Source organism: Pantherophis guttatus, chromosome 4 (genome assembly GCF_059756535.1).
Source record: "Pantherophis guttatus breed Tessera chromosome 4, ASM5975653v1, whole genome shotgun sequence".
In the NCBI taxonomy this organism is placed as follows: Eukaryota; Metazoa; Chordata; class Lepidosauria; order Squamata; family Colubridae; genus Pantherophis; species Pantherophis guttatus.
The window spans coordinates 130,017,793-130,040,132 of record NC_142066.1 but is presented as its reverse complement, the minus strand read 5'-3'; the positions used below and the strand labels follow the sequence as shown (position 1 = coordinate 130,040,132).

The 22,340-nt window shown below is 37.1% G+C and overlaps 1 protein-coding gene across 6 annotated transcripts in view; it reads left to right on the top strand.

The window, feature by feature from the left end:
- VPS50 (VPS50 subunit of EARP/GARPII complex) overlaps nt 1–22,340 on the top strand; it is a 96,487-nt gene that overhangs the window by 41,665 nt on the left and 32,482 nt on the right. For all 6 annotated transcript variants that reach the window (XR_015734054.1, XR_015734053.1, XM_034402289.3 and 3 more), the window contains 6 exons: nt 2,912–3,006; nt 5,786–5,884; nt 8,049–8,139; nt 8,996–9,172; nt 11,632–11,750; nt 14,558–14,664. Coding sequence is in view for 4 of the 6 variants with exons in the window: in XM_034402289.3 (XP_034258180.1) it covers nt 2,912–3,006; nt 5,786–5,884; nt 8,049–8,139; nt 8,996–9,172; nt 11,632–11,750; nt 14,558–14,664 (688 nt within the window). In the remaining 2 variants the exon portion in view is untranslated. The remainder of the gene's footprint in view (nt 1–2,911; nt 3,007–5,785; nt 5,885–8,048; nt 8,140–8,995; nt 9,173–11,631; nt 11,751–14,557; nt 14,665–22,340) is intronic.

Genomic DNA, 22,340 nt, shown 5'->3' with positions numbered 1-22,340 from the left:
TGGACTACTGTCATCATCTCTTCTCTCTCTCCTTCCATTACTTCCTTTTTTCTTTTAACTTCTGGTGATTTTGGTGGCCCAGCCTTTAACACGTTGACATATAAATCTCTTGCTTTCCATACTGTATTAAGCCGGTATCTCTCACCCGAATAGTTCACCACTAGGCTGGCTGGCACTTCCCAGCTGTACTGTATTTGGCATTTTCTCAGTTCATCCACCAGGAAGGCATATTCCCTTCTGGCTCTCAACATTTTGGGGGGGATTTCTTTCATTGTCATCACCTCCTGGCCTTCCACTTGAAGCTTCTTATTAAAGGTAGCCTGTAAAATTTCATTACGTAAGCTCCTTGTGGTAAAATATATTACAATGTCTCTTGGTAAATGTTTCTGTCTGGCCACCCATGAATTAACGCAATATATCTTGTCAATCTGCCAGCCTAACTCCACTTTCTGCTCTCCCAACATCTGTGCCAATGCCTCTGACATCATCTCTTTCAAATTCTTTTGTTTGTTCTCCTTCACCCCTCTTATTCTTAGAGCAAATTCCATATCCCTGTATTGAATCAATATGACATCATTTTCAGCCCTTTTAATTTTGTTCTGAGTCTCTCCTAATTCCCATGTAACACCTCTCCTGCGCGAGCTGCACTGGCTCCCAGTGGTCTTCCAAGTGCGCTTCAAGGTTCTGATTATCACCTTTAAAGCGCTCCATGGCTTAGGACCTGGTTATCTACGGGACCGCCTGCTACCACCAATAGCCTCCCACCGGCCAGTACGCTCACATAGAGGGGCTCCTCCGGGTGCCGTTGGCCAAACAATGTCGACTGGCGGCCCCTAGGGGGAGAGCCTTCTCTGTGGGGGCACTACGATCTGGAACGAGCTCCCCCCGGAGATACGGAGGATCCCGGATCTGCGCACCTTCCGTCGCGCGCTTAAGACCTTCTTATTCCATCAAGTTGGCCTGGCCTAAATCTTCTCCCCTTTTTAAATGTAAATTTTAATTTGTTTTAAATTATGGGGTATTTTAAATTCAGCCAAATTATTTAATTCGTTTTAATTCATTTTAAATTTTTGTATTTATCTGTTTTATCCTGTGGCTGTTCACCGCCCTGAGTCCTTCGGGAGAAGGGTGGTATAGAAATTTAATAAAATAAATAAATAAAATAAATAAATAAATAATTGTCCAAAATTTCAGTAAATTGCTTAATTTCTTCAACCTTATCATCCAATATTTCAATATTACCTGCCAGACCTTTAAATGCCAATAATATAGCTGCCCTAATTTGCTGATTCCGAATTGAAATCTCCTCTGAAACAGCCTGTATTTTTTCATTGGTTTCATTAATTTTTTCATTAATCACAGTGATAAGTTGGTTCTGTGTGGCTTTTAGGGCTTCTTGTATCATTTCAAACGTTAAGGTCTGTGAATCTGTTGGGGGGGGGCAGAGGCTTGCATTCTAGAAGTGTGAGCTGGGGAGCTTCCAGCACTCCCAGTTCCTTTAATAGGAACAGTCTTTACAGGTTTTGAGGCCATTTGCAGTTTGAATTAATCTTTATATTTTAATCAGAAGCCAAAAGGCAAAGTTCATCAAAGTCAAGAGTTTTCCCCAATCTTAAATTGATGTCTTAAAATCCTCCTTCTCCCATTACAAAAAGTTCTTTTCAGGCAAAACTTGTTTTTGTAGTCTGATAGCAATTGTTAGCAAATTCCAGTTCTTGGAACTTTCATCCTGCTATCAGCAATTTAAAGGACGCATCTTACAGCATCTTCCATGTTGAAGGACAGAAACCCATTCCTGTGAAATGCCAACCTTGACAGCAATTTCCCTTCAATGATTCACTTATTGTCTTTAAACAGTTCATCAACCTTTCTCACATGAAACTAGTTATTTGGTGTCATAGGTCATCCACTTAATTCTTGATCCACAAATAGCTCTTCCCAGTTTACCATTTTTTCTATTGTTTGATACAGCAATGCACACTACTCATGTCAACACAGCCATCACCATGAACAATCAGTATCTTCTGGTGAGTTCAATTTAGAGGAACCCTTTTGGTAGTAAAAAATATAATCACTGCATTGTTTAGAATACACTCAAGTATTCACTGCAGAACTCCATTTCATGAACAATAGCAACACGGTCTTTTCTCATAGCAATTTTCCCCAACTAAAGTGGAAGAACAGATGCTAAAAAACACACAAGATTTTCTACTGGATCTGTTCTATGATTTTTTTGATGATTTATAACATTAAAGGCATTACTTTATATTTAACCATCTGGGTTTTTTTTTATCTATCTGTGCTTGTACTAAACAATTGGTTGTAAATATATATCTGAAGAATAACCCTAAACTGCTATAATCAAGTTGAATTCCCACAATGTTATCGATCCTACTTTTAAATTTAAAAAAAATCTTTATTGCTTGAATTTCTGAATAAAATATAACAGTAATGTGAGGTGTGAACAAGACCCACACATGCCAACACATGCCCACAGAGTTCAAGCTTACTCTGTAGTATTATTAACCACCCAGAGTATCCTTATCAGGAAGATGGGCAGCATATACATTTAATAAATAAAGCAAAAAATTATGTTCCGTCTATACACTTTTGAGATTGCACAGTGATTCCAGGCTTGCTCCATGATTGATCCCTCCCTGCCAGACTGATGCTTCTCAACAAGTAACCAGCAAGGGACAGACAATAAACTATGCTAATATTAATTTTAAAACTGAGTTTAAACAAACAACTATCCTGCAAATATGGAGATCTTTGATGAATTACAGCTGACGAGCAAACAATGATGTCATCCCAAGATTTCCCCTTTATGCTTTGTGATTGTTTAATTATAAATAGTTAATACAGCAAATTATTGTTTCCCTAGTATTCCAGCCTTTTTGTTTTTACCTAGGATGTCCAATTGAAAGTGAAGACCTATTTGCTGGGTACCGATATGTCTAATTTCAAATATGATGACTTCATATTTGTACTGGATATTATCAGCAGGTAATTTGGATAGCATCTATTTTAAGGAAATGTTATCAAAACAATTATGCAGAATAGGTTGACAAGGTTCTGTATATAATACTGTATAGGAGATAAAATTGCTGTTCATTACTTAGCCCATTTGGCTATAAATAGGAAAGTCTCCCGAAGCTCTTAGTTATATTATAGTTTAACTTTTTCCATATTGGTGCTCTGCTACAATCCCTTAGCCTGCAAAGAGGATCAATTTATTCAGGTAAATTTGATATGCCACCTCAGGTAACTTTCCAATATTTTTATGTAATAAAAACATAGAAAATGAGACCAAAACATCTTTTATAAATTATAAACATTTCTGAAAAGACTTAAGTGTAATGAATAGGAACCAGCCTCCGTTTCCAGTGCTCCATAGAAAAGTTTCTACATCCATAGCAGGTCTGCAAAAGATTTTCCTTTGGATATTTTATGTGGAAGACATACACAGGCATAGATGATTCTGCTAGTAATTTTTTTTTTTTAAATTTGATTTATATGCCGCCCTTCTCCGGAGACTCAGGGCGGCTTAAAATGTGCTAAGCAATAGCCTTCATCCTTTTGTATATTTATACAAAGTCAGCTTATTGCCCCCACAACTGGGTCCTCAATTTACCTAACTTAGAAAGGATGGAAGACTGAGTCAACCCGAGCCTGGCGAGATTTGAACCTGCAGTAATTGCAGGCATCTGGTCTTAATAACAGGGTGCTTTAGAACACTGTACTACCAAGGCTCCAAGAGATTTGGATCCAAGAGATACAAAGCTTTATATGCTATAATGAATTGCTTGGGAAACAACTGGTGATAGATTTACCTGTTTCCACTTTGAAGTGATGTGATATCTACCTCCTCAAAAAAACCATTTGCCACCTCTGCAGCCATATATTCAATTAGCTTTAATTTTTGTACTGCAGTAATCAAGCATTGAAACTATTAGCAGCTATGTCATTATTGTTCACCATTGATGTAATGTAAGAATGATCCAAGAAGATCATCGTGAGTCCAAATGTTCTGATTTTCAGGATTTATAAATGAGGTTCTTACATATTTAGAGATACAGTGGGGCAAAAAAGTATTTCGTCAGCCACCAATTGTGCAAGTTCTCCCACTTAAAAAGATGAGAGAGGCCTGTAATTGTCATCATAGGTAGACCTCAACTATGAGAGAAAAAAATGAGAAAACAAATCCAGACAATCACATTGTCTGATTTGGAAAGAATTTATTTGCAAATTATGGTGGAAAATAAGTATTTGGTCAATATCAAAAGTTCATGTCAATACTTTGTTATATATCTTTTGTTGGCAATGACAGAGGCCAAACATTTTCTGCAAGTCTTTACAAGGTTGGCACACACTGTTGCTGGTATGTTGGCCATTCCTCCATGCAGATCTCCTCTAGAGCAGTGATGTTTTGGGGCTGTCGCTGGGCAACACAGACTTTCAACTCCCTCCAAAGGTTTTCTATGGGGTTGAGATCTGGAGACTGGCTAGGCCACTCCAGGACCTTGAAATGCTTCTTACGAAGCCACTCCTTCGTTGCCCGGGCGGTGTGTTTGGGATCGTTGTCATGCTGAAAGATCCAGCCACGTTTCATCTTCAGTGCCCTTGCTGATGGAAGGAGGTTTGCACTCAAAATCTCACGATACATGGCCCCATTCATTCTTTCCTGTACACGGATCAGTCGTCCTGGTCCCTTTGCAGAGAAACAGCCCAAAGCATGATGTTGCCACCCCCATGCTTCACAGTAGGTATGGTGTTCTTTGGATGCAACTCAGCATTCTCTCTCCTCCAAACGCGACGAGTTGTGTTTCTACCAAACAGTTCTACTTTGGTTTCATCTGACCATATGACATTCTCCCAATCCTCTTCTGGATCATCCAAATGCTCTCTAGCAAACTTCAGATGGGCCCGGACATGTACTGGCTTAAGCAGGGGGACATGTCTGGCACCGCAGGATCTGAGTCCCTGGCGGTGTAGTGTGTAACTGATGGTAGCCTTTGTTACGTTGGTCCCAGCTCTCTGCAGGTCATTCACTAGGTCCCCCTGTGTGGTTCTGGGATTTTTGCTCACCGTTCTTGTGATCATTTTGACCCCACGGGGTGAGATCTTGCATGGAACCCCAGATCGAGGGAGATTATCAGTGGTGTTGTATATCTTCCATTTTCTAATTATTGGTCCCACAGTTGATTTCTTCACATCAAGCTGCTTGCCTATTGCAGATTCAGTCTTCCCAGCCTGGTGCAGGTCTACAATTTTGTTTCTGGTGTCCTTCCACAGCTCTTTGGTCTTCACCATAGTGGAGTTTGGAGTGTGACTGTTTGAGGTTGTGGACAGGTGTCTTTTATCCTGATAACAAGTACAGGTTCCATTAATACAGGTAATGAGTGGAGGACAGAGGAGCCTCTTAAAGAAGAAGTTGAGATCTACCTATGATGACAATTACAGGCCTCTCTCATCTTTTTAAGTGGGAGAACTTGCACAATTGGTGGCTGACAAAATACTTTCTTGCCCCACTGTAAATGTCTTATTCAAATCAGATTCAGGTTCCCACTAAATTAAGTTTTATCTATGCTTTGTAGGCAAGTTAATATTGCAATATTTTGCAATATGCCTTTAATTAGAAAGCCTTTCGGGAAAGCTATTTCAAAACTTTAAGAAATTGTTCTAGATTTGCAGAGATTAGAGACCCATAAAAGATAAGAGTTTTTAAAAATATTTACGACTACATGCTGTAGTGAATGCTTAATTGGGATATTATTTGTACTAGGCTGGTGCAGGTTGGAGAAGAATTTTGTGGCAGCAAATCAGAAGTGTTGCAAGATTCCATTAGAAAACAAAGTGTTAATTATTTCAAGAATTATCACAGGTAAGTTTTACAATGTTTTCAGTTGTAGAAATTTAATAATTAATATAGTGGAAACAAATTATAAAGCACATGTTTATGCATCCCATGTTATGTGGTGTCCATATAATAAGAAAAAGCAAAGTGAATGCTTCATATAAAATGTGTAAATTAACATAAATTTTTCTCTAAAAAAGGAATGAAGAGTTATGAGAACTGACATCTATTAATATAGATTCCTTATTTGTTTAGATCAGTATTGACAAATATGGCTGTTAGTAACTTTCAGGAATTCTTGCCAAGCTTTTTCCCTTCATTATAAGTGGCAGAAATTAAATCACAGACTTCGAGTAACAACTTCTGACTATTTGACTGCTAATTTAAGTATATACTCCTATATAATTCCAATAATGTACAGAATATAACCTAATCCCTAATTCTATTTGTATGTTAGGCTAAGTCAAAAATAAAAGAACCACAATATAGACTGCTCTTATTATCAAAAAAAAAAGTATATTTCTTTTTCTAGCAATGAAGAGTTTAAACTATTGGATAATTAATCCCACTTTTTACTCTAAACTTTGTGCACAGGTCTTCAGGTCAACCTTAATAATGACTGTTGGACAAATCCCTGCAATTTTCTTGGCAAGATTTTTGAAAGTGGTTTATCATGGAGAGACAGTGACTGTTCCAAAGTTACACAGTTGGCTTTGTGCCTAAAACAGTTAGAAATCATGATTTCCTTGTTTCTGATCTGGCACTTTTAACCAGAACACCAAACTTGACTCTCACTTTAAACTTAAAAATTCATTTACATTGCTATTTTTGGTTGTTACGCTGCTGGTTGATCTGAGTCTCTTACAGATATCTGCTGTTCAGGTTTTTTTCAGCAAAACTATTCAGTTTTTATAATTTCTAAAGGGAAATGGTAAAAGAAAAATATATTATTTGCTGGATATTTTGAAAACTTTCAACTTTATGTTTTAGCTTGGTGATCAGTCTCAAGAAGAAATAACTCAGTAAATGTTTTTGTAAGCCCCATGGAGTCACTGAGAGTCAGTTGTGTCACCATATGCCATATTTTTCGGACTATAAGACGCACCAAGATTTTGAAGAGGGAAACAATAAAAAAAAAGGTTTTGGCCTCAGTGCGTCCGCGTTTTGCCCTTCCTGGGCCCCAGGAGCACCCTGCAGGCCTCCCAAACCTTCTGCGCAGCCCATTTATGTGAAAAACGAGCCTATTTTTGGTCTCCCAAGCCCTTTGCGCGTTCCATTTTTGCCCTCTCCAGTCCCCAGGAGCACTCTGCAGGCCTCCCAAACCTTCTGCAGGTCCCATTTTTGCGAAAAACGGGCCCATTTTTGGCCTTCCAAACTCCCCGCATGTCCTGTTTTTGCCTTCCTCGGCCTCCAGGAGCACTCTGCAGGCCTCCCAAACTCTCTGCGTGTCTCGTTTTTGGCAAAAATGGGACACACTGGGGAGGGGTTTGGGAGGCCAAAAATGGCCGTATTCGGTCTGTAAGACGCATCGACATTTCCACCCTCTTTTGGAGGGGGGGGAGTGTGTCTTATACTCTAAAAAGTACGGTAAATTTTCATAAATAAATAAAATGTCATTTAAGTTAATAAACAATAATATATTCTTCATTATAGTGTTTTTCCAATCTCTTTTTATTGTTGCTAATTGTTTTTATGCTAAGAGTGATACATTAATTATATTTCTGTAATTGTGCTTTAACTGTCTTGTAGTCAGAGGAAAATTGTTGCATTTTTTTGGGGGGGGGGAGTAAAGATTGTAGTTTTTAGAAAATTTTACATGTACTTTTTGGGAAAATTCCAAGGAAAGCCAACTGGGAAGAGATCAAAAGGCTAATCGAGTATCGCTCCCATTTTGTTTCCTGATGACTATTATTCAAAGACTCAGTGCTTCTAGTTGGAAAGTTAGAATGTATGCACTGTGTGATGCCTGTTTAGCAATTATATCATAACGTTATGTGCATTATGAAGCTATATTTCTTTATCTAAATTACTCATAGCTTAGTTTCATTGAATGATCCTAGTGAAAACAGAACCAACCAACCTCTATCCATCTATCATGTATGGCCCTGGTGAAGACTTTGCTTCTTCTTTGCTATTTTTTCTAAAATAAGCTACATGATGTGCTTTTACTGACAGTCATTATTCATTTCAGAACTCGTCTTGAAGAACTGCGAATGTTCTTAGAGAATGAGACTTGGGAACTTTGTCCTGTTAAATCAAGTTTCAGCATATTGCAACTTCATGTAAGTCCAGACCATTTCAAACACAGGAAAGATAATGGCTGCTTTGATCAAAGCTGCTACATAATTTTATTGAAATCTTGTATCATATATATCTCCACTCATTAACTTTTTGGGCATCACTATAATGGTTACCATGGATCTCTAAACTCTCACCAAAATAGCTAAGAGAAAGTTTGTGGAACTAACCAAGCCCACACCATGTTCAGCATTAATAAACTAGTTGCATCTTCTGCTGAAGGGAACTATGGAATTGCCAGCTGTTCTTAGATGGTGATAGCTCTAACTTTCAACAGCTCTGAAAAAAGGAGAAGAGATACTGTCAGACTCCATGAGTGGAGGAGAACCCATGAGGCATCTCTTCTAGGAATAAGAGCTACAGATCTACTCCACTGTCATTTTAGAGTTACAGGCTGCATGTTGATACACCCAAAAGCAGTTTTGGCAGCTTTTCTGAGCTCAGTTTTGACAAATTTTTATATATTCAATTATTTTTATTATTATATTTTTAAATAGCCATTGAAGCCAAGGGCATTTGAATTCTCATAGTTGTACACATGTTAAGTCTCTATTTGCATAATTCATTGCAATGTATTAATTAAACTGTGTTTAAAAAGCTTTTTAGTTCTAAGGTGTAATATATCCTGTGAAAGGATTTGACAGATCTGTTAAAATTATACAGGCATTCAAATAACCATTAAATATGGAGTTTTTAAAAATGCAGGAATGAAAGCATTACTGGCTAAAAAGTTAATATTGCAGGATTTGTCCAGAAAGTGTTGTATCAACATGTAATAATGTTGATAAATGTTTAGACTTCACATCCAGTGTATAAATAATCTTCTGTTGATGGTAATAGGAATTTAAGTTCATGGCACAATCACGTTCCCCTACTGTGTCACCAAGCAAGCAGCCTGCATTAGAAACAGAAGGAGATCTAACTCTTTTTGAGCAATATCGTAATGGGGGAAATCCCTTTGAAATCCAAGCCAACAACAAGGATGACGAGACAGAAGATGTGTTGGCTTCTAATGGGGTAAGTAAAAAAAAAAGTCCTATAACTTGTAGTGCATAGAGTATCAGTCACTAATATTCAAAAGAAATATGACAAAATAATTAGGAGTCAAAAGGTGATTTGAAATTTGTTTGGACATTCTCGTTGCATTGTATAGTTTATATATTAGATTAAAAATGCAAAGAATTTGGACGTGATTTATCTTTATCTGATTTTTTTACATCTCAAAAACTTGGCATTTTAAGAGGGATGTGTAGACTTTCTATATCTACTGTAATGGGTCATGCATATGGGCAATTGATGCTGTTATAAGACCAAATAGTGGCATCCTTACTATCAAGAACTGAATTCATTTGCCAGACAGAATGTTAAATTGTGCTTAGACATCTGCTGACAAACTCTTCTCCCATATATATCGTCCAAAGAAATGACTCACTTCATACAGAATGAAAGGGAAATGGACATTTACAACTTGGTAACAATAATGGGAGAACATTTACTATTTCTTTAGATTTTAAAAGTTATATTGTAATAAAAAACTATTAAAAGAAGACCCAAAGCTGCCCATTTGGAATTAGTCAGCAATTTTTTTAATTTGGGCATAACAAATTAAAAGAATTGATAGTTTGCTTTGAAAAGTAAATTATACTTGTTTTAGGAATATTTTGATACTTTTTATTTTATGTTACCTGTCAATCTAATGAGTGCTGATTTGGACTGGGTTGTAGCTTCAGTGAATAGTACTATTTATTTATGTAACTAAATATTTAAACTATTCTCTGCCCTCACTTGATACCATTCTTTAATTGCTGGATCTGAATTTGCTTTTTTTTTCTCCATGTGTATGCACACATACATTATATCACACAAGTGTATGCACTCATTACTACAGTTGACTTGTGGTTAGCTTATGCCAGTCTTTTCTGTGCTCCAGATATGTTTGGGCTATACGTTGCAAAATTTCCAGCCATCATAGTTGAGGAAAATTGTAGTCCTAACTCTTGAAGTTTGAAGCTAGCTTATGTCACAGCAAACTGTTCACTTTTAATATGATTTTTAAAAAACCCTAAGTTTGTTGAAGTCAGATCACACTTGTGTTAGAACCATCCAGGCTCTTACGAGTTCAAAAAATTAGTTGGTGACATCACTGTTGCCCAGGGACACCCAGTAGAGGGCTCCTTTCATGTCCCAGCTGGAGTAAAGAATGGAGCTCATCCCTTCTCATGGCAGCATTTGGGTCTCAAACACTGCTTGCTAACCTCCAACCCAGCATCCGAACCATTTGAGACATTGTACTCCCTGTTTGTTTGTTGAAGTAAAACAGCAGAACTACCAAGAGTGGAATCATGCCTACTTTATATATGATGCTTCCAAAACTGTTGAGAACTTGAACAAAATAATGGTATAAGCCTGGTTTTTTGTTCCTACAGTTTTTGAATAATAAAATTCAAATTCATATTTGTAGTTAATCTTTCTTTTGTTTAAATATGAGATCAAAACAGCCAATCACTAGGAGGTCTATTAATTGCATCTATTTCAAACAGTAATGTGTTTTTCTTTAACCAGACTTTGGATTGCTTGGATGGATGGATTGCTACTGAATGGAGATGTGTACTATTTTACATGTTTTGTATTTATTATAGCTTACAGGGCTGCTTCCCAATTTAAAATAATTAGAATAAATTAATCCTCAGAGTGATACAAGAAAAAGTCTGCAATGGACAATCTTTTGATTTCCTCTAATTTTTGCAATAAACAAAAAATTATAAAAATGGAAAAATGAATGTGCATATTTTTCTTAAATATGATTGAATGGTTATTAGATTTACAATATCAGTTTCATCAATCTTTCATTTGGAATCCATTTATTTGGAAACATGTATTTTTATTAAATCATAATTTTTGACAAATTGTTACCTCATTTTATTTAGATCCAAGTTTCAAATGTATATTGGGTGTGAGAACTTCCCTTGGCTCTTTTTTCCTTTTTGGTCGTCATCCATTGTTTTTTCTCACTTTACTGAAAGCTCACATTCAGCATTCAAAAGAGGTTAAAATAAAATGCTGATTACAATATTTGCAAGTCTAATTCTGTTATCTCTTGCACTTTGGATGGCAATAGAAAGTTTCTCCTAAGGTAATATTTGATGCTGATTAAAACAAGTTGTGGAAGCCAGATTTGTGGGAGTGAAAAGAAGAAGATGATCTTTAATCAACCTTTATTTCTTTCTGAAATTTCTAAAAAAAAAAATTGACAGGATATTCTGGCTGAATTACAATACATTTTCTAAAACAACGACAACAAATAAATACAATACTGTGAAATAGTAGAAAACAGTAAAATAAGATGCTATAATTTATATTACTTGAGACAATATTGCTCTGTATAAACATTTATATTCTAAGGGTCACTGAAAGTTTAATGGGAGTTTCGGATTGTCACAAAGAAACTGAAAACTCTTTCCATCTGTTGTTGATAGTATGAATCGGATGAACAAGAAAAGAGCGCCTATCAAGAGTATGATAGTGATAGTGATGTACCTGAAGAACTGAAAAGGGACTATGTTGATGAACAGACTGGAGATGCTCCTGTAAAAAGGTACTTTGATCATACCTATTTTACAATTTGTTCCATTCTTGAGAATTTGTTAATCACTTCAATATTACTAAAATTCCAAAAGGAAGAACAACTTTTTTCCCTATTGCATAATGCTTGGGTCCTGAACCTGGGCTGTTACCTTTCCAACTGACAAGCTCAGCATGCTGAGCCAGCATGAAAGAGCAGGAGCCTATTTAAGATACTTTGGGTCATTTGCCAGAGTAATTGAAGATCCTTACTACCGTATTTTTTGGAGTATAAGATGCTCCGGAGTATAAGACACTCCGGAGTATAAGACACACATTAGTTTTTGGGAGGAAAACAAGAAAAAAAAATCTGTCTTTGCCTACCAACATCCATCGGTATTCATCTGGCTAGCATCCTTGCAGCAAACAGCCAACAGCCTGATAAGCTTCAGCACATTATCGCAGCCTAATTTAGCACAAACAGCTGATTTCACTTGCCTAGAATTTTATGGCACGTAGTGGTCAGGTAAGAATTTCCTATAGTTCACAAGCATGGACAGGAGTATGATACCTATATACCACGTGTGTCAAACTCGATCATATCATGACATATTTTGCGTTTGTGGAACCTGGGTGGACCCAGTCTCTTCATGACGCATCCAGCCAGAGGGCTGCCAGTTTGACACCCCTGCCATATACCATTATTCCTCAAATAGTATTTCAGGTAATCCTTGCTTCTGCCTTGTCTAGGGACTGTTCTAAATTACAGAGTGTTAAAAATATAAGCTGTGCAACCAAACTTCATATTTTTGACTGTTTCAGAGTCTTTCAATCACATGATCATCATTTCTGTGCTTCACAACTGACTTGTGACAAGCAGTTTAGAGAAGGCAGAAGTAAACTTCTAAAGTGTGATGTTTCATTTAAACATGTGATGTTTCATTTAACGACTACAGTGAGGTTGTAAGCTCATTGGGCTAACATGATTTTCCACTTAGTACTCATGGTACTTAGTTGCCGATTTCTATTGTTATCACTAGGTGAAGACTATTCTATTTAAGAAATACTGCCTTTGATTCAGGAGATTATATATCAAGGTTATTAATTATGATCACCTATTCTCCATGACCCACTTAAATTAAATCCTCTTTTTGAATTGCGCTCAGTTCCCCTGTTGAGCTTATGGACACATCCATTTCTTGGCAACAATAAACTATTGCCATTTTCTGGGATGTATTTTTAATTGCAAACCTGTGATTTTTTGTGATCTTGCAAATCAAATCCAAGCCAGTCTGCTTAACTTTTTGAAATCAGTCGGTGCTGGTTAGCTAGACTTCTGGTTTGGGATTGTTAAAACTAATGGCCATCACAACACTATTGTACATTGTCTTGGGTCCTGAGATCCTTGACTTCTAGTGAGGGTGAGCACATGCTGTGTTGTCTTAGGCAGCCAAAATGTTTTGACTTTGACATTTGGTATATCTTCAGTGGAGAGAGAAAGAAATCCTCTATAATTGGGAAGAAGCTACATAACTTTTTAAGCATCTGTAACACTAAATCCCCCTTGTGTAAAGATTTGTTTTCTTGTAACACTCATTGCTTCCAAAATTAATGAAACTTTAATTCTAAGGCATTATTGATTTGTACTCAAGGTCAATACACAACCTTTATCATGAAAACCAATAAGTCTGTTCTTTCTAGTCCTAATAATACTTATACAGAATAATAAAACACTATAAATTGCCTATAAAATTAAATTGTTATCTGCTGTATTTTCTAATCCAAAGAGTAAAGTGAGAGAGGATGACAATGAATAGATCCTAAAAGCAATTTTAAGGAACTGCTGTTACTCCAGCAATTATTTTCATTTGAATATGATAATAAAATGGGGGTAAGCAAGGTATTACAATTTTTTCATGTTTGATAAAACTAAATGATTGAAATTAAATTTCCAAGATGTCAGAAGAAAAGCAATGAAAATATATTACAATATGAACACATTATCTTCAACTTCATTTTGTATTGTAAGAATTGTATTAAATTTTTAATCCGATACAATTAATTATAGAAGTAGTTCAAGTAGTAATATAAATGATAATATTCAAAACAGAACAAATATATTACATTTCATTTAACTACTGTTAAGAAAGTTACATACTTAAAAGAATAAAGACTAAACTAAAACTAATAACTAAAACTTTAAACTTGAACAAACTTTAATATCTACTGTTTAATTAAACTGCAGTAGAAATAGATTAAAAAAGGAAAGGGGGAAAAAGACCAACCAAACAAGGAATGAAAAAATAAATGAATTTCTGAAATGTGAGAGAAAAAAGAAAAATACTTCTTTGGTTTTTCTTTTCCTTCCCTCTCTCCCTCCCTCCTTCCCTCCCTCACCCACCCCCCTCACACACACACTCATTTTCAACGCAATATTTATTAGGTGTCTCTGATTTAAGATTTTTTAATACGCAAATTGCATCATGACACTGACTTGGGATAATGAGAGTCCCAATATAGTCACAGGTTTCTAGTTTGATATAGAACGGGTGTCAAATTTGTGTTATCACAGCATCATCATGTGATGTATCACAACTTTTTTCCCCTTCACTAAACAGGGCATGGACGTGGCCAGTGCATGATGTATCCAGTGAGTTTGACAGCCCTGATATAGAATATACATACATATACATATACATATACATATACATATACATATACATATACATATATATATAATACTGTTTTGCTGACATAAAATGAAAGAATATTTGTTTTTCTGACACTTTTGAGCATTTTATTGGATATCTGTATACTTAACAATTAATATCTTTAACCTAGTGTTTCTCGAGAAACTCTGAGGAGCAGGAAGAGATCAGATTATTGCCTCAACAAGGTGAATGCCCCAATTTTAACCAACACTACACTTAATGTAATTAGACTTGTTGGTAAGTGAATTTTTGGGATTTTTATTTTTAAATGTGCACTGTGCGTGATTTATATATATATATTTAAGACTGGAACTTAAGCTTTATTAGAAAAAAAGTTTTTATCAGAAGTCTCCACACACTCATGAAAATGTATCAAGCATTTCTTGGGCAACAGAACAAGCGCTGCAAAAATACAAGGATGGTTCATTTCAATCGTATAATAATTATCACAAAGATATGTATGATATATAACGTTTTAGTGTTTGTGTGTGTCTGTGTATTTTCTTAATCTTTATTATAGTGTTATAGCCTGAAAACATACCAAATATATATGGAATATTAGTTATAAAGAGAAACACATACATTAAAATCTATAAACATAAATAAAAAGTTAGCATATAATAATGTAATAGAAGCACAGAATAAAGCAACCTGGGAGGATTCATCCACAGTCTTATTATGGTGGCATTATAAAAATATCCATCAGTACACATCTCATGTGGGGATGCTTTGTGAGGTCTTCCGTCTGTGGAATTCTGGGAGCTGAAATCCACATACCTTGAAGTTGCCAAGGTTGAAATACAGTGATCTGTCCCATTCTCAAGAAATTCCTTGGCAGGCAGGGCCAAGCTTATTTGTTGCTTCTTCCGTCCAATCAGGGATACTAATGTATCATCCCAGTCTACTTGAGTCTGTCTGCCTCTATTTTTTTTTCTATTTGTCTCATTTATGACTGATCAATCTTGGTAATTAATATTGTTCTTTTGTATTTTGTGCTTATTTTTATGGTGAGGTTTTGAGAGTATATATATCTGGCATACATAACAAAGATTACGTTTGTGTGTATGCTTAAAGAAATCATGGTTTTTCAAGCTCAGGTTTGAAGTACTGCCCTTTTTTTTACTGTTTTAGAGCCACAATGTGCCCAGCCTCTTGGTGGTTGTTGGCTCTTATGGGTCTCTCTCATCTGCAGCTTTGAGCTGGGGATTAGGAAACAGAAACTGTGTCTTCTGTCATTCACCCTCAACCCCAGGCTAGTAAAGGGGAATGCTGATTATGGGGGTAGGTGGGGAATTACCTTCTTCTCCTAGGCATTGGATTTTGCCACCTTCCAGGTGATGGCACTATTGCTTTGGAAGAACAGGCATATTTCTAAATCAAGTCTCCTTGTAGCCACTCACAAATTCCAGGAGCAATAATAATATCCTATCAAATCAGGTATCTGTTGCAGCACTCCTGCTTCTGCTGTCTTTTTGTGCTTTTTATATACCTGGCTAGAGTTTTTGGTGTTGCACTCAGTACTATCCCCATCACCAGGTACTATGCAGCTTATGCCAAGAGCAGTAGCAACATAGTATTTAATGCAAAGGCAAATGCTATTCTTTTCACCTTTATTTGACCGTGTGTGAATTTTGAGTGTCTGTTTTTGAGAGTGCATGGATTCTTTTTTTTTTTATTGAAAAAGTTTTCAAATACAAGTTTCCCCCCCTTTTTTCCCCCTCCCCCTCCCTAACCCCCCCTCACCCCCCTCACCCCTGTGACTTCTTCATAACAAAAAACCTAATTCATAACAGATTACTTACTCCCTCCTCTAAATACTGACCTTTACTTACTAGAAATATTATTAATATTATAACATCCCCTTTTAACCATACATTTCAAAAAAGAAAAAAAAAGAGAAAAAAAAAAGAAAAAGAGAAAGAGAAAAGATTCTACTATGACATTATATGATGACTTCTAATTTAACATATTTTTATAACCCCCAATTTAACAATAATCTGCCCTTTTTCTCCTCTTTCAAACTTTTATCTATATATTATTTTACAACATTTCAAAACCACCTTCCGCTTTAAAAATATATAGGAAATCCTGCTTTAACATTTAATCTTTTATGTATATTAATATAACATTTTAAAGCGGTCTGCCCCATAAATCCTAATTTAACATTTATTCAACTCTGTCCATTTCCTCCACTCCCCTAAATATATCACTTAAACATCCCTTTTCTTAAACTAATCAGTCTGTAAACTAGCTTATTCACCCACTTTCCTGCAAAATTGCCATACACAACAATTCTTAATATCTTTGAATCACTACCCACTCTGCTTAAAAATACATATATATATATATATATACGTATATATTCCAATATATCTAAATAGAAAAGAAAAGACAATGACTTTAAGTTTATAGTCCATATAATATCTTCTTTGAAGTCTTTCCGCTGGATTATTAAGACCATCATCCATAATAGGGTAACATAGCTTCCTGATGCAACAGTTTGTTCAAAATCTTCAATCATATCTGCCCCCATCAGTAGTAAATATCCTCATATATATATAAAAGTAAAAGCAACCACCCGAGTGACATTATAGTTATATTCCATATAGTTGTAATTGTGGCTTTCATCAGGATTATTGATTCCCATCATCCTAGTGGGTAACAACCAGATCTTCTGCATGCCCCAACGTAACTCTCTTGCCTTGTAACTCAAGATAGTTATAATATATTTATCAGTACAAAAAAAAAAAAAAAAAAAAAATCCAAAGTAGATGATTCAAATCCAACAGTTTAAGGCTCTTTTCACATCCCAGAATTACGGCAATGCAGAGGTCTGTCACTGTCCTCAGGATAATATTAACCAATACTTCGCCTCCACTATCTTTTCACATATTCATACATTTTTTAAAGTCACTGGCTTCACTGTTGCTTGATTTAGAAATTTCTATTTTTGTACGACCTATTTCTTTTTTTCTTTTCTTTTTGTGGGTTTAATTTCCATCCTGGTTTCCTTTCTACAGATTGTGTATCAACTAATCGGTTTTCATTCTGCTTTATAGGTTGATCTTGTTGGTTTTGTTTTTGTATCTCGTGTGTCTTTTTTGCCTCTTGTATATCATCTGGTTGGTATCCATACTTGTCTTTGACTTGCTAAGTCATCACGTTAGAGTCAGATGGCACTTCTCTCAAATTTGTAAATAATCCGGCTGGGGTATCCAAAAAATCCAAAGGCAATTTATCTGGTACAGTCTCTGTAATTCGATATTTTCCCTTTATTTCCAACTCCTTCTGCTTATCCTGTATTGTGCCTAAAGATGTTAAATTCATTTTCAAAATGTTTTGATAAAATTCTTCTGCTCTTTCAACAGTATTTAACTGGTATCTTTCTCCTTGATATCTCAATATAATACCAACTGGGGCGTCCCACCTAAATGGAATATTTCTTTTTTTTAACTCAGTCATCAAAAAACCAAATTTCTTCCTTTCTGTTAATATCTTAGGTGGGAGTTCTTTGTAAATCCAAATCTTTCTTCCATACAATTGCAAATTAGAATTGAAGGAATTTTGCACAATGTTATTCCTAATTTCTTTATCTGTAAAATAAATCACCACATCTCTAGTCAATTGCCTTTGCTTTGCAATCCAGGAGTTTATTCTGTAAACTCTGTCAATCCTACAAAACACTTCCTCGGGTTGAACCTTTAAAATCCCAGCTAGAATTTCAGAAGATATTTTCCTTAAATCATCTCTGTTATTTTCCTGCAAACCTCTCAGTCTTATTGCATATTCAGTGAAATTATATTGTACCATTAAAACCTCTCTTTCAATCCTCTGTTGCAGATTTTCTACATTGCCAGTCTTTTGATCAGCCTCCATTTTAGGTTTTTCTTCTAAGCTATTATCTTGAATATTTATCAAATCATTTTCAATTTTTTGAATTCTATTGTCCAAATTATCTTGAGTTTCTTCCATTTTAGACTCTAGTAACTTAGTATTTGCATCCAACTGTATCATAAATTCTGAAAAGCCATTAGCCATTTTTAAAATTTTTCGCTCCAAAAAATCAAACTTAGATTTCACCAATTCTTTAATTTCCTGCTTAAATTTTTCAAGATGCTGATTCACAATCTCATCCCTTCTTACAATCTCCTCTAAGAGAAATTCTATTATATTAAAATCAGGTTTCTGAGACTGGAGACTTAAAACTTGTTCCTTTAGCTTGTTAGTGGGGGAATTCCCCCCCCCACTACTTGTTTGTCTGACTTTATAAGTCTCAGTGCCATGTTTCCGCCCAGGCAAGCTTTGTAAAAAAAAAAAAAAAGACTTCTTTCCAACCAGAAACAATATCCGATCCCCAGGAAAAAAAGAGAGAGAAAAAAAAACACGGGAGCGAAGTTTTGTCTACAATTGTAGCCAGTGGTATTTATTCCGCTACATTGTAATAATAGAGGACTTTCCCTTTCAGCCTCTTCTCAAGCCTCGGCAGACGCCATTTTAAAAGTCCTTTTTTTTCCCCTCTTTCCTTTCCCCTTTTCTCTTGAATAGTTTTTATAAAATAAATAAAATACTTGCAATTCTGTATCACAGGTCCAGCTCACATTTTCTTTAATCAATCTGTTAAATTCGCAGGCTTGCTCTTGTCGCCTGGCTCTGCATATAGCAGAGGTCTCCCAAAGCCCGGAGCAGCGGCTGGGGATATGGGGAAGCTCATCCGCTCCGTCCCAAAAGTAAAAGAAAAACTTTTGGGACTATGCAGAGAGTTCTACCCACCCCGGCCGGCTCTATCTCCGTTTCCTCATGGAAATGGAGTTTTTTCGAGCCGCCATTCCGTTGTGAAGGCGGCTCTAACAGGCAGTGGAAGCTGACGATCCCGAAGGAACATCTGGCGGCGGCCAGCAGCAAACCGGAAGTCAGTGGGAGAGTGCATGGATTCTTTAGAATGAACATGTTATATATTATTAGAAATTTGCTGGGTAAATGGTCGAAATAGCTGTTTCTTCTCCCCCCATCCCCAAATCACTATGGTCAATTTGTATGTTATGATTTGAACTGAAGAAAAAAGAGTTTTATCCCGTGTTCAATTACGGATTTTTGATATTTCTTTTTTCTGCACTGTTTGCCTCATACATGAAACAGAAAGCAAAAAACCATTCTTTAGAATTTAACAAAGAATAGGTAAACTCAAATTAATGTCACTGAATTCAGAAGAGGAAGATTCTTGTGGATCAAATAGTTCATTTTACAGGTAAAAATAAATTATTGTGAAATAAAGAAGGCCCTTATTTCTATATACATGTATACCAAACATAGTTGATCTTCCAAAACTACCAATAAAAGGCTAAGGAGCCATACTTTTCTTTTCTTTTTGTTTTACAAACTAATATTTATTTGTATCGGAGATGAATTGGAAGTAAGCTCACAACAGATAGTTTCTGTCTGGAAATAATGTTCTTACGTGTAGGAAAAGTATCTATAAACTTTTTAGAACTGCATTATATGCTACATTGAGTTCCAGTCAGGGGAGGTTAATATGGCAATATCTTATTGCAATATTTTAACAGAATCAATGATGTGTTAAACAGGTATGTGTTACAAGGAAGCTTTAGTTTGATTGCTGTGCTTGCTACTTAATCTTTGTTAAGATCTAAGAGGTGATCCTTGGAGAATTTGCTACTCCTGGATGTGCGTCAATATAATCCCTGATGAAATTTTGATGAAACAAAATTTGCTTCAGTATTTAAGGAGATTTTTCATAACAATCCCTAATCAAGTGATCCTCTGACTCATTAGCTTATAATTTAAATGGATTTTTATCATATGGACATAAGGGAACGTAATTAAATTGTTTTCCACAGAAACTTATTTTTATGCATTTTTTGTCTGTAGTGCTGTTTTCCCTGAGCTCTTTTTTGAACCATAGTTCAAAGGCCTCAATTCTTTGGCGCTCAGCCTTTTTTATGGTCCACCTTTCACAGCCATACATTGCAACTGGGAAAACCATAGCATTGACTATACATACTTTTGTTGGCTGGATGGATGCTAGATTAGTGCTCGCCTAATTTTGAGTGGGATGCAGAGGGAGAAATTATTCTCTTAAATGGAACTGCAGAAGTGGAAATGCAGTTGAAAATTAGTGCCTCTGGGTGATTTGTCCTCATAGCAATAGGGAAAAATTGATATCCCCAGTTGGGATCAATGTACCAGATGGGACAGTTCTTCCTGACTAAGGTACTTAAGAAACAAGCCGTCTTGAACTTCCAAGCTTAAATGCACAATATGAATTATACCCTTCAAGGAAACAATATAGTGGATGGCTGTTAATTGTCACTTGCCAAATGCAGTTGCAGTTCCCAGGTAATTTTCAGAAGTTAACACCGTAGAGAAGATATTGCTATATACCTTAATAGTGTTCGGTGCAAGAATCACTGTGGGGTCTCTCAAACTAGGTAACGTCATGAGTCCTGGTAGAGAATGGGGTTTCCTCTCATTTTATATTCTAGTGGCTTGTCCTGTTAGTGTTGTGGGGTTGGTCTTGGTGGTTCTTTGATTGGCCTGTTTACTGTTAGCCCAGAGCACCAAGTACCCCATAATTCAATCCTGCACTACAAATATCATCCTCTAATGGCATTAATTACCCTTAGTAAGTCCCTACTCCTGGTGGGATTGCAACTAATACCTTGAGTCAGAGCTAGGGGAAAGATTCCATATGTGTATTCAGCTGTAGCTGGGAGTGTAGGGCAGGGGCCGGCAACCATAAACACTCAAAGAGCCACTTGGACTGGTTTCCTACAGAAAAAAAACATGGAGCCACAAAACCTGGATGGGCGTGGCCAACTCGATGTCACTCACTTCCATCCAGTCACATGACCCCTAGCCATGCCTACCCAGCCACAAAACCATCTCTATGTCTCTCTCCCTATCTCCCCCTCTTTTCCCTCCTCTCTGTCTCTCTCCCTCTGTGTGTCTCTCTCTCCCCCTCTCTACGTATCACTGTGTGCGTCTCTATGTCTCTCTCTCTCTGTATGTATGTATGTGTGTGTCTCTCCACCTTCCCTTCAGGCGACCGTCCTCCTCCTCCCCTCTCCTCTCGTAACCCCCTGGCTGGCTGTAGCTGAGTCAAGAGTGTGTGCACGCGCGGGGAGTCCCTCCTCAAGCAAGCGCCAAAGTGCAGCAAAGGCGTGCACAGGGTGGGCGGCTGCTTCTTAGAAGGGTCTTAACAGGATGCGGCTTCTCTCCTGCACTAATGCTCCAGCCATCGCCTTGCCATGTCATCCCCCACCCCCAGCAGCTCTTCAGCCAAGCGTGGAGGGTGTGAATTCCAGCCCGAAGCGGCAGGAAGTGAAAGCTGCCTTACATGCAAATGTGGAGAGAAGGCAGGTACAGGACTGCTTCGCTCCTGCACTCTCTGGTGACCCTCTTCCCCCTCCTCTTCTCATGACACCCGGGACAGCTGTGGCTGAGCCAGGAGCATGTGCACGCATGGGAAGACCCTTCTCAAGCAAGCGCCAAAGCTCAGGAAAGGCGCACGTGAGGTGGGAAGCAGCTTGCTTAAGGAGGGTCTCCCTGTGCATGCACAGGCTCCCGGGTCAGCCACAGCTGGCCAGGGGATCATGAGAGGAGGAGGGGGGAAGGAGAGTGCAGGTGCGAAGCGGTCCTGTACCTATCTTCGCGTCACATTTGCACGTAAGGCAGCCTTCGCTTCCTACCGTTTCGGGCTGGAGTGCAAAAAATAAGAGGGGTGAGGGGCGGGGCCAACCACTGATGGGACAGGGAGCCGCAGCAGAGGGCTCAAAGAGCCGCTTGCGGCTCCGGAGCTGCGGGTTGCCAATCCTGGTCTAGGGGCACAAGTAAGGCACAACTTGTTCTTTTGTGGGAAGTACCCCCAACCTGAGATATATTCGAATGACACAAAA